The sequence below is a fragment of the Equus przewalskii genome, chromosome 23, assembly GCF_037783145.1.
Source record: "Equus przewalskii isolate Varuska chromosome 23, EquPr2, whole genome shotgun sequence".
Classification (NCBI taxonomy): Eukaryota; Metazoa; Chordata; class Mammalia; order Perissodactyla; family Equidae; genus Equus; species Equus przewalskii.
Genome location: NC_091853.1, coordinates 16,187,451 through 16,201,008, shown reverse-complemented (window position 1 = coordinate 16,201,008; position 13,558 = coordinate 16,187,451). Strand labels below are relative to the sequence as shown.

Genomic DNA, 13,558 nt, shown 5'->3' with positions numbered 1-13,558 from the left:
AGGCCTTAACAAGAACAATGTTTCTAGAGTGAATTCAATGAGCTATAATGGTGGGGATTTTCCTTTCCAATCCTCTTCCTCCACCTGTTTTTGGCCTCAGGAAGAGTAGAGAATGGACAGACAGGATCTTTTCAGAGTGAGCAGAAAGAGCAATAGCCTTGTGTGAGCAAACTGCTCACTCGCTGGTTATCTGTCTTCTTTCTCTTGCTGCCATTGGTTTCTAATTTCTCTTTTCCCAGGCCCACTTCAGAATAGTTTATATGTAGTCTCATAACCCTAAACCATGCATGAAGCCGCTTTTTTTTTTTTTAAAGTTTTCCTTTTTCTCTCCAAAGCCCCCCAATACACAGTTGTATATTTTAGTTGTGGGTCCTTCTAGTTGTGGCACGTGGGATGCCACCTCAGCATGGCTTGATGAGTGGTTCTAGGTCTGCACCCAGGATCTGAACCAGCGAAACCCTGGGCCACTGAAGCACAGCACGCGAACTTCACCACTCAGCCATGGGGCTGGCCCCAACAAAGCATTTTTAAGACTTTGTAAAAATTTGATCTTTCATAAAGTTTTCTCCTTCCTTCACCTTCCCACCCCTATTTCCCTTCATCATAACGAATCACCACAAATTTAGAGGCCTAACACCAATTTATCACCTTATAGTTCTGTAGGTTAAAGTCTGACATGGGTCCCACTGGGCTAAAATCAAAGTGTTGATAGGGCTTTGTTTCTTCCTGGACATTCTAGGGGATTTGTTTCCTTGCCCATTTGAGTTGTTGGCAGAATTCAGTTCCGTGCAGTTGTAGGATGGCGATCCATTCCTCGATGGTTGTCAGCTGAGAGCTGTTTCCAGCTTCCAGTGGACACTGCATTCCTTGGGTTACGGCCTCCTTTCTCCATATTCAAAGCCGACAATGGATTGAGTCCCTTTCCTGCTTTGAATTTCTCCTGCCTCCTCTTCAGTCTTCTCTCTCTGACCCACTCTTCTGCCTCCCTCTTCCACTTTTAAGGACTCTTGATTAGATTGCGCCCACCCGGGGAATCCCGGGTAATTTCCCCATCTTACAGTCCTTAACCTTACTCACATTTGCAAAGTCCCTTTTGTCACCTAAGATATGTATTCACAGGGTCTGGGAATTAGGATGTGGATATCTTTAGGGGGCCATTATTCTACCACCTATCTTAACCAATTTTCTAGGTCAAGGGAGGCCCAATTCTAATTTTACTCCTAAAATAGGATTTAAAAAGAGTTTCCTCCACCAGGACCAACTATCCAGTGCATAGTTTGTCTATGTTTAAAAGAGATTCTAATGTAGAACCTAAAGGAGAGATGGTTCCATATTTCTGCCCTGCCCTCCCTTTTCGTGCACATACTTGGCTTTCCTACTAGACTGTCTTGGAGTACAATTCCTACTAGAATTTCTTGGAGTACAGACAGCGGGTCTTAGTAGCCATCACATCCCAAACTACTGTGAATGGCAAGTAGTTTTAAAAGAATGCTACCAATGGGTCTCTGCCTAGGCAAAAGACTGAAAGGAGTTTTACAATCCAGGACTTTTAAGGGTTATCTCATCACAGTTGGTGAGGATGGAAATGGTAGGATTCAGGGGGTGGGGACTGGCTAAATCGAGATTAGAAGAGTGGCTTTGGTGTGGAATGAAAAGGGATGAATTAGAACCCCTTTTGGCCTTTTCGTAAGGGCCTAACACTGAAAGTGGCCATGCCACTGCCATGCCAGTAGCAGCTAAGGTAGACCCTCAGTTGAAGAGCAGAATGGGAACCATAAAGCTGGAGCCGCTTGTCAGTCTATGAGGTAGAAGCAGTGAAAGCGGCAGGTGGTTTACAAACCAAAGGACTGAAAGGCGCTCCTCAGCAGCACAAGGTAGAGAAGTTGCTCTGGTTATAGGAACAAGTTGCTATTCTTTGTGAGACACCCAAGTTGGGAAGTGTATGCATGCTATAGATTTAACAGTTACAACCAGAAAGCAATAAATTTGAGAACAGGGCTCTAATTTTTCAAAGTATTAAAGTGAAAGAGAAAACTACATAAATATACTATATGTTCAGTGATTGAACCAAATCAGGTCTTCTTAAAGTACAGACAAATTTAGAGAGTCTGTGAACTACCTAAATGTTAAGTGAAAATCTTTTTTGAGGAAGATTGACCCTGAGCTAACATCTGTGCCCATCTTCCTCTACTTTATAGGTGGGATGCCTGCCCAAGTACGGCTTGATAAACGGGGTATAGGTCCACACCAGGGATCTGAACTGGCGAACCCTGGGCTGCCGAAGCGGAGCGCGCAAACTTAACCACTACGCCACCAGACCGGCCCCAATAAGCAAAAAATTTGGTGTTCATCATTTTTGGTTGAGAGTCCATAGCTTTCATCATATTCTCAAGAGCCTCTCAGCCCTCAAAAGCTTAAAACCACTGAACTAGATAATATTTAAGTTTTCTTTTACATATTTTTTATTGTTATTCAATTGAGGCCTAAAACAGTTGTCTTTTAACAATTTTTTTTTTCCTACAGGGCACTGATTTGTTCTGTAAAAAACTCAGGCAACTTTATAACTCATTAATATTTTAATACTAAACATTATGCCATTATCTATTTTTTGGTAATCTGATATTTTCAAATTTTGCAGTTGCATAAGAAAGATGAACATTTATTTACCAATAAAATTTTGAAGCCATTGGCAGGTACCATTAGAATACTAGCTTAATTTGGAAGTGCTTAGAACAATTAGCAACACCAAAAAAATGTTCATTTTATTTAGATCAGCAGGTTAACCTAATCCTATTGTGCTTCCGAATATTTTAGTTATAAATTTGAATTATTTGAGTAACTACTAAAATATTAAAAATAACCACTAAGTATATTTTACTTTTTACAGGTTAACATGAAAATATTATGCAGGTTTACCAATTAAGATGAAAAACATTAAACATTGGATTATGTAGCCAATTCTTTTTGTTTCCTTTAACTTAAATTTTTATTTTTAGATTTGAAAGAAATACGCAATTTCAAAGTTTGGAAATTCCTGAAAGATCTCCTATTAACATTAATCCTAAGGTCACCAGCTCATCCTGGTTTGCTGAGGACTTTCCCAGTTTCAGGACTTCGAGTGTCTCAGGAAACCACATAGTTTTGGGCAAACTGGGCAAGTTGGTCATCTCAGTTAGTTCCCAGGAAGTAGATTTTCTTAAAAGCTAAATTATAACCAAAGTAGTCTGATAAGTTCAGATGACATCAGTTAACTTTGAAAGATTCAATAGTAAATTTTCCCCACAATTCAGAAAACTTTTATACTGCAAGTAATAGGACAGTCCACAAATATTAAAGGTACACAAGTACACTTCTAATAACTTTCCTGTCTTCTGGCCAATTCAAATCTAAACCTTTCAGATAAATCCAGTGGAATTCAGGAAGCTTTTTCCAGTTAAAATCAAAACTCACAAGTCAGTTCCAGTCCAATCAAAAATTCAGTTTCTGGTGTTCTTTACTATCCTCCCATCCCAATTCTGCTTCTAGATTCAGAGAGAGGGAAACTGGCATTCAAATATGTGCCTAACCACAGGTGATGATGTCCTCTTTCTAGTTGTCTGTGCTGACTCTGAACTGATACAACTGTTCATGTTCTCCTGGTCTGTTCCTCTGACATAGCTTATGTCCAGAGGGTTTTATGTGGAGCTTCACAGCACGGGAGATCCCATCAAGTTGTAGCTGATTGCTCAAGGACACTGTGCCAACATATTTTCTCTTGACACAGAGAGCTCTGCAGCCTCGCTTCCTGGAACTGGCACATCAGCTTATTCCCCCAGTTAACTTTTGGGCATTTCTCTGAGCCAAAGGAAATTTACATTTCTCTTCCACATCACTCTCAGGTTGTCACTGCTACAACCTTCAAACTTAGAAGTACACAGTGAAGATGCCAGTATATAAGCTGCCAATCACAGAACAGGTACAAGATGAGGCCCACACTCATCCGTGCCTGAAATTCTAGAAGGGTAGACCCAATTTTGTCAGCGCCAACTCTTACTATATTCCCAAACCCCAATGTATGTGTGTGGTGAGAGGAGGAGTGGTGAGCAGCAACTTGACACCTTTCTCCCAAAATTCTCTGCATCCAGCCCCTTTCACCTCCTGAATCTCCTATTCAGGGATGTAATCAGCCCTCATTTTGGAAAACCTTTCCCCAGTCATCTCACACCTGCTGCACCATCCCTTAGACTGAATATTCTCTGTCGTAGGCAGACTGTAGGAGGACGGTTGAGAAAGGAAGGAAATGCAACACACTGATGTCTCCAGGTATTAATATACCACAGAGTAACATTAAATGTAGCTTTCTGCTCTGTAAGTCTGATCATTCCTTCAAAGGAATCTGTGGATGTTAAAAACTGACTTAAGCTGACTTCCAGTTACAGCTATGACAGTCTGATACTTGAGTCCCTCCAATGTAAACAACTAGAAAATCAAACTATCTTAAAAAACCAATATATACACAGATGCACATACTCACATAATTATATGTTTACATATATATATTGCGTAGCTATGTGTATGTGTATATGAATCAACTGCTTTCAGATATCATACAACAAGCAATGCAGAACTATGATCCCCAAAATAAGGGAAAGAGATGAGATGAGTCCTAAGATGACTCCTTCTGTGTGGAGGCACTTTCTGGATCATAGCAGAGGAAGAAAGAACCAAGCAGAGCACAGACTCACTGAGTTGAAGAGAAAGAGATTGAAGTTTGGAGAGGGTAGCTAAAACTTGTGGGACAGTACAAAGAGGAGGAAGCTGCACAAAGAGTTCTAGAAATCTCCATAGGGATTTCCTTAGGTTTTTAGCTGAATACCAAAAGATTATTAGAACTACACCTGAGTGGTTCTTTCAAATTTTGAGAATGTAAGTTCACATCGCTTCTGGCCTTTTTGCAGCCATCATTTGACATCTCATTTCTAGTTGAAGTTGTTGGAAGAATGAGTACCAGCCAAGTACTAACACCTTTTATGGAAGTTTTCAGGACATGTGCAAAGGGCAAGAGAAAGCATGGTGCACTAATGATGCCAGAAGTTCCATACGGCTGTGGGAGTGAGGAGGTAAGAAGGGAGTTGAGCTTTACCCTGAAGGCAACAGGAAGCACTGGTTAAGCCAGGAGCGGGTGATGGTGGTATTAGATTTGTATGGGAATGTTTATTCCAGCTGCAGTGTGGAGGAGGGACTGCAGACAGGCAGGACCACAGGCAGGAAGATCAGTTAAGAGGCTGCTGCATCACTGTACATCCAAGTTAATGAGAGTCTGAATAGAACAGAGGCCATTGGTTTATAAAAGCATGACTAAAAGATGTTTTGGAAGGTGACCCGACTACATGTGGTAACATACACAGCTCTGGCAATTAAGTAGCTGAAAGCTTCTATCTGTGATTAAAAAACAAACAAAACAAGTGAACAGGGAACAGACTACAGGGCATAGGGTGAATTGGGGGTTTTCTTCAGTTTGCAAAGTGCTGAATTTTTATTTCTGTGGGATATCTAAGCAGAAATGTATGCCCAGTGAGCAGCTTGTTTATATGGTTTGATACTCAGAATGGAAATGTCAGTTGGAGGTACAGATTTGAGAGTCCAAATAGATAGTCACCAGCTTAGTGACAGTAAGGTGAGGTGAAGGACATATGTAGAATGAGAAGTGGATTTTGAAAAGGACACTAAGACAAAATCTAACTTGCCCGAGATCACCCATGTGTCAGACAGCAGCATTAAGATATGAGCCCAGTTCTGCCTAGTCTAAAACCTTTGTAATCTCTACTATACTGTGCTATTTCTCAAATGAGAAATATGTGAAAATTCATTGGGAACTGTAAAGCTTTATAAATGTATAAACATCTCTACTAAAATAAACCAGTTTAACAAATATCCTTTGGAATACATGTTAATGTAGACAGTTATTTGTGAAATATCCAAACTTTCTGCACTAGTAAAGCTTCAGTTACCTTCATTCTTTGCCTAAACTCTTTATTCAAGAGTTTTGTGGATTAACTTCTAATTAAAATTAATTTTTTAAAAATTAATTTTTACACTGGAAACGAACATAGAAAAGAGAATGCTGACCTTGGTCTTAGATTTTTCAAAGATAAAGCTTGAGAAAAAGTTGAAATGTTTAGCCCTAGGTCAAAAATTTTATTCGGGTGCAGAGGTCCATGTGCATTGTGTACTGGCTAGTATTTACTGCAAGAATAACAATCCCATTCCGAGGTGATTTATTCTGACTACTACAAGAAATAATAGCACTTGGCATACTTTGAAACAGAGTGGACAGTTTTTCCTCTGATGTTTAAAACTAACATATAATTGGCACTGTAAAATTATTCTAACATGTAAGATCAACAATTAACTATATGGCCAGCATTCAGTGTAATACTGAATACTGTAATTAGTGTAATGCTGAATAAAATAACATCATTTCCTACTGTATTAAACTAAACTCAAGAAAATATCAAGTTAATTTTAAAGGCAAATCTTTACTTCTTAAAGAAAAAATACAAACTGTGGTACTTTTATAATAGGTCATTATATTTTACATAATATAAACAAAATCACTAACGTATCTATACGCTTGGTTTCCTTAAACTACAGTGAACCACAGAATGGGTGGAAAACGGGTTTACTTATCGGCAGCAAATAAACAACTTGGGGAAATAGGTAGCATGCATTTTTTTTTACTCTCTATGCATAGGCACTGACATAACCAGCTTTAATAGCCACCACCTCCTCTTCCTTGTCCGAAGTAGCCACTCCCATAGCCCCCTCTGCCACCTCCTCGCTGAAATCCCCCGGAACCTCTGTAGCCTCCTCCACTAGACCCTCTGTAGTCTCCTCCCGAGCTGCCTCCATAGCCACCTAGTGAACCTCCTCTGTAGCCTCCGCCACCACCTCCACCATAGCCTCCCCGATAGGAGTTGGAGCCACCACCATAGCCGCTGCCACCATAGCCTCCACCTCCACCATAGCCTCTGCCACCTCCATAGCCTCTGCTGCCATAGCCTCCACTGCCATAGCCACCACTGCCGTAACCAGAACCTCCCCTTCTGTATCCACTTCCATTATCATATCGGGCCATCTTGGGAGGACGAGGACCATCTCCATACCTAGGAAAAGATAAAACCACCACTTTAGCAAAGCCTCCTTAATACTTGTCAACTAGTCACAAAATAGAAACCTTTAGTCATATTTGAAAATTTAATGCATAAACGGAATGAAGCCAAATGCACAAATACAAACTGAAATGAAATAAATCTGCTACTCCAAGAGAGACACAGGAGCTTGCATCAAATGGAACCACGTGCTTTTCTTACGTTCTTTCTGATTCATTCTCAAAGATTTTAAATTTTGGCAGTATGTCCTAATGGGGTTCAGGGCAGGCCACTCCAAGATGCGCCACTCTGGTATGGGGCTTATTTCGAGCTGAAAACACTAAGGGCTCAGAAGACTCAGAAAGAGCATCAACCTCCCCCCGCCTCCAAACTGTCTGAAAGAATTTAACACAGAAGGCCTGTTCCAGGAAGGAGCTCATCACATATGACAGCTATAGTATGATGTAAAATAAGTGTGATAGAAAGACACCAACAGACACATTTTTTTGGCCCAGCAAAACCTATTTAACAAACATTTGCATTCCATCTCCAGGTAAATTGCCTTTCCCTCTGAAATCCCAAGTCACTACCCCAAAATCCTCCTTGTCTATAGCTGAAGATATTTAAACAGGCAGCCTCAGCCAGATGGCTGAGTTACTCAGCTTCTCCTGGGTTTCTCCCACGCATACATGCTATTAAACTTCGTTTGATTTTCTCCTGCTAACCTGCCTTTTTAATTATTTGACCAGTCATAAGAACCTTAAGGAAAAGGGGGGGGGGAGAGAGGAATTCTCCCACTTCCCCAACAGTTCTTACAACTTTAAGATAGTTCTCTTTCACTGAGCTCAACTATAAAGCATTCTAACAAAGCAATAATACACTAGAATGAGGCTCCTGGAGCTAGCAATAAATTACTTGATCTTTATCACCAAATATTTTCCTGCATTAACTCTGAAATTTTTTTTTTTTTGAGGATGATTAGCGCTGAGCTAACATCTGCTGCCAATCCTCCTCTTTTTGCTGAGGAAGACTGGCCCTGAGCTCATATCCGTGCCCATCTTCCTCTACGTTATATGCGGGAGGCCTACCACAGCATGGCTTGCCTGCCAAGTGGTGCCGTGTCCACACCCAGGATCTGAACTGGCAAACCCTAGGCCGCCGAAGTGGAATGTGTGAACTTAACCGCTGCACCACCAGGCCGGCCCTCAAATATGTTTTTGAAAAATGTCTTTGGTAATTCGTTTACAGCTAAATCTATTTCAGGTGGCAAACAAAGAAAATGTGCAGAAATCATGATGTCTCACCAACTACTCCAATTCAACATACTCCAAACTGTATATTCCTCCTATGCAAACCTGTCTCATCTATTTATTTCTCCCCATTTCAATTCTCCCTACTGTAATTCAGGCCATAATTATATTCATACATCCTAAAATCTTTCTTGTATTTATCTCATCCTTTCTAGTTTCTGGACTTTTGCCCTTCACAGAGCAGATTATATGTGAAGCCTCCTCGATCACCATCCCTCCTGCCGAAAGTAACTTATCCTCTTCTCAACACCCATGAGCACAGCATCTGTATCTTCCTAGGATAATTACCTTCTATCTTTGTTTTTGTAGATTCTCCTTTTCTCAATAATTCCTCTACACACCTCACCCGCTGGGAGGAGCACAATGTAGCATCATAATTAGAGCACTGTTTTGGGAGTCATATCGCCTGAGTTGGACTCCAGTTCTACCACTCACTAACTCTATGACCCTGGGTCTTAACTTTTCTGTATCTAGTTTATTTATTTATATTAAAGGGGATAGACCAAACATCAAAATGAGTTAATATCAGAAAAGCACCTGCATGGTGCCTGGCACACACTAAGTACTATGTGTTTGGTTAATAAATTTTAAAAAGCAATTAACTCAGTTATAGCCAAAATGGGAAACCAGAATCCATAAAGCACATAGCAGTTCTGTGTAATAAAATTCTAACAGTTTATAACCAAATGCAATAAGTGATCCTTGATGAAGAGATTCAAGAACATTTTTAGGTAAGTATAAAAAGTTTTACACATTTGTGTATTAGGTAGTGTTACTGTAACACTTAAATTTTTTTAGTATGATCAGGGAATTGTAGGTATATTCTTAAAAGATATATGAAGTATATTGATGTAAATGTCATAACGTCTGCAACTTAATCACAAATGATTAAGCAAAAGAAGCAGGTGTGTGTCATATATATAAAAGCAAGTGTCACAAAATGCTGACAAACGCTGAACCTAAGTTAAAAGACTGTATGGCATGCTCACTGTACTATTCTTATGCCTTTTCCCCAGTTATTAAATATTTCCAAATAAAAAATTGTGGCCAAAGAGAAATTTAAAAGGTGAAAAAAACTAAAGCAAAGAAAACTTTTTAAGAATTAAGAGAAATTTCACACTTCTTTGCTTTAAGGTATCCACATTCTTGTATTTCCCTAAGATAAACCCTGAAGCTTTTCATCTGAAGCAGCAGCAACTTACCCCTCATCAACATTTTTTCTTTAGAGATGGCAAAACAGCACTGTGCAAAGAGGACCGTCTGGGCTCCGTCACTTTCCTGTCATGTGACCCACCCTGGACTCTGTATGTACTTTTAAGGTCCCTTTCTAGCTGTAACATGCACTGATGTAACAGATTATTAACAGAGACAAAAGCAAGTAACATCCTTTTTTATGAGTGTGTTAACCAGAACTAAATTTCATATTCAGTGTTTGTCTAGATTTTTAACTTAAATAACAAGGCCTCTACCAACTAACTATGGGAATTTTAGGCCAGTATAAGCTTACTGTCCTCTGCGTGGTTCCAAGAGAAGTTCTTGTGGTACTCACCGTGTCGTGCCGATCATAAGGTTGATACCAGCAGCTGAAGGCCTAGAGATCTGGCGGATTGTGTTCAGCATTCGCTCATTAACAGGGTCCAACTGGCTGATGATATTAGGCTGTTTGGTTACTTCAACAACCAGAGCCTCCATGGCTGCCCGGAGAGCAGTGACACAAGCAGCAGCTTCATGAGATATTTGCAATTTGATCCTAAAATAGAGAAAAACAATAAAAAACGAGAGGGGGTACACACAGAAAAAGACTATTACCTCTCAATTTTACACATGGCAAGTGATGAAATAAATTTAACTTCTTACCAAGTACCAATACTTCCAACTACTGTAACAGCCTCAGACTTAAGCAAACACAGGTATGAAGAATAACAATAATCTACACTACATAAAATTCACTGCTAGCTATTGGCACAAGTTGTAAACCACAAAATCTATCAAGCAAAATACTGTTAGCAATACAGATCTCTCAGGCTCCTACAAAAAATGAAACTAGACTCAGATTGTTGGAGTTTTTTAAGTTTTCAGGAATATGACTGTTCACTAAGCTGTATTCCCTTTTTGCCAAGTGCTTTCTACACACTTACCACCAGTCTCTAACCAATGTATAGAGTACATGAAAAAGGTACTCAAACTCCAGATTCTAATTCCTTAGTATAGTATTCATGGTGGTAGATGCAGTTCCAAGGCCCAATGCATTTGCTTCTACTGGTATAGCTGATTTAAGACTTACCACTAGGCATGAACCACACTACCATGATATACTACTCTAAGAATTCAGTCTGGAGTTCACATCTGAAAATGCATACCAGTCATCTACAAGCACAATCTGCCCATCAGATTGGACTTTCTTGGATGCAAAGAGAAGCAGCTGCAATGGGGTGACTAAGGTCATGCCTTTAGCAGAGATGGCCCGGGTTCGAATCTGCAGATGGAGAAAGAGGCAAAGAGAAATACTTGACATTCCAACTGACAGTCAACTGCCACATAATGAACTATGCTTTGAAAATTAAAACTCATATTCCGACCGCCCATTAATGAGTTAAGATGATTTGGATTTTCAATAAACTTCTAAACTAATCTTTTCTTACCTTTTCACCAAATACAAAGAAGGGAGACGGGTATTTCATGTCTTGGCTGCTAAAAGGACAATTAACAGATGACTTATGGATAAGTGCATTACGCCCTTCAGTGGTGAGAATCTTTCTCTTTTCCTTATGATAGCATACATTTGGGTATACACCAAAGGCCAGGAGAGAGATAACAACATCCAAATTATTATCTGGTCCAGTGTTAGTAAACACTTGTGTCAACAAACAATCTGTTAAGAGGAACGGGGTAAAAAAAAAATCAGATATCTGGCTGCTACTCACATTGCATATAAACTAAGAGAATTAGGAGAACTGACTCCTCCTCCACCCTCTTTTTTCAAATAATCTGCCTAACTTCCTCTCTTCTCAGAACTCTTGTACCCAGATTAAGTTCAAGGAGAAATTCTGCTAAGTTTCCACAATAAGAAAACTAAAATGTCTATAGTCTCTTATAGACTCAACCATAAGATAAGCTTGGAGTGATTACTTTAAAAGAAAAAATCTCTCAATCATCTACTCTCAGAATAAGAGACTAATACGCCGCCAGTCTAAGTATTCCATCTGCTGTTCTTAAACAGCTGTTCCTTCTAGAGAAGATGGAGTACCGATCTAAAGGGAACCCACTGGAATGAGGGCTGATGTTTTCACTCAGACTATGTTTTATGAGTACTTCATCACAGTTTGGAAAGTATGAGGGTTAAGTGCTAGGAATGTGAATATATTTTGTTCTAAGACAAACCTGAATTCTAGTCTTATAACCTCCTAATTGAACGAGTTTGGACAAGTAATTTAAACTTCTGTGTCACTTTCCTCTTCTATAAAATGGAGTAGTAATAGCTGCATCTTAGGATTGTCATGAAGATTCTATCATATAAAAAATGTTCTTCCCTTTTCCTTTGATTTTGATAAAAATATACTAATTTAGTCAATTTACAACAGATGAGAACTACAGTAGTCCCCCCATACGAACAATTTTGCTTTCTACAGTTTCAGTTACCTGTGATCAGCAGTAGTCCGAAAATACTAAACGGAAAATTCCAGAAATAAACAATCCATAAGTTTTAAAATGCACACTGTTCTTAGGCCATTCCACTCTGTCCTAACCCAAGACGTGAATCATCCCTTCGTCCACACTGTGTACACTACCCACTTGTTAGTCACTTAGTAGCAACTGCAGTTATCAGATCAATTGCTGAGACATGGCAGTGCTTGTGTTCAAGTAACCCTTAGTTCACTTAATGGCCTCGAAGTGCAAAAGTAGCAATGCTGGCAATTCGGATATGGCAAAGAGAAGCTGTAAAGTGTGTCCTTTAAGTGAAGCAGGTACAAGTTCTTGACTCAACGAAGAAAGAAAATCATATGTTGAGGTTGTTAAGATTTATGGTAACTTTTACTACAGTATATTGTTATAATTGTTCTATTTTATTATTAGTTATCGTTGTTAATCTCTTACTATGCTTCACTTATAAATTAAGCTCTACCATAGGTATGTATGTATAGGAAAAAGCATAGTATATAGAGGGTTCAAGCATCCACTGAGGGTCTTGGAATGCATCCTCCTTGAACAAGAGGGGACTACTGTATTTAGATAATATCCCTTTAAAATTTGCCATCTGTCCAACTACTTTCTATGTCTCAACTAAACAGCTATTTCTGGTTATGTGTTCCAGCTCTCAATGTTTTAGGAAATAACTCAGTCTCTCTTGGTACAACAGCTCAACCACACACAAGAAGTGAGCAGTTAGATTACAATTTCTACATCACATGTTGAAGTCCTCTGTAACTGTCCTCGTACACCAAAACATCAAAGCCACTGAAAATTTAACAGGATAGAGTTTACTTCACATCTAACAATGAATATACGGGCACACTGATAAATCACTTCACAAACCACTATTTGAGGTTATTCAACATACTCCTGATTCTAAAGCACTAAAAGCTAGATCAGTACTCTTCACAAGATAAAAGAGATTTTTAAAAAACCTCCCCAAAAGTAGCACAATTCTTAAAACATCTAGGAATCATCTGTGTACTATGGTACAATCTGAGTATAACCTTTTCTTCCTTTTTTAAAAGACTGAATTAATGTGAAAAACTGATTATCACCATAGTACAAAGAACCAAGAAATAGCTGGGAACACAGAAAAGGCATAGGGTCCAAAGTTTAAAGCTAAAATACACTGCACTGCATGTGTGTGTACTACATAAATGTCACTTCAGATATGTCTTAAGAATGTGAGAGTTTTACCTTCTGGAAATCCAGAATTAATGAGAATCTCTTTGAGCTGAACTTTGGCTTCCCAGGTCATTCTTAGTGTAGCCATATTGAGTCTTTTGTGCTCACAAAAACGTATCTCTGCTTCTTCTCCACCCATTCTAAAATAAACAGGTATGCTGAGAGTCATTCTCAAAACCCAGAGAACTAGATAGAGATTAGCAACTAGAGACAGTTCACCCAAATTTTACAACTCTCCTC

At 39.3% G+C, this 13,558-nt stretch overlaps 1 protein-coding gene across 3 annotated transcripts in view; it reads right to left on the bottom strand.

Annotated features, from left to right (window-relative positions):
• Positions 1-6,498: 6,498 nt before the first annotated feature.
• The window catches only part of DHX9 (DExH-box helicase 9), a 48,346-nt gene continuing 41,286 nt past the window's right edge, over positions 6,499-13,558 (bottom strand). For all 3 annotated transcript variants that reach the window (XM_008521737.2, XM_070591096.1, XM_008521745.2), the window contains 5 exons: positions 13,331-13,458; positions 11,083-11,312; positions 10,801-10,916; positions 9,990-10,190; positions 6,499-7,145 (listed from right to left, as the gene is read on the bottom strand). In XM_008521737.2, the coding sequence (XP_008519959.1) occupies positions 6,752-7,145; positions 9,990-10,190; positions 10,801-10,916; positions 11,083-11,312; positions 13,331-13,458 (1,069 nt within the window). In that variant the 3' untranslated portion in view covers positions 6,499-6,751. The remainder of the gene's footprint in view (positions 7,146-9,989; positions 10,191-10,800; positions 10,917-11,082; positions 11,313-13,330; positions 13,459-13,558) is intronic.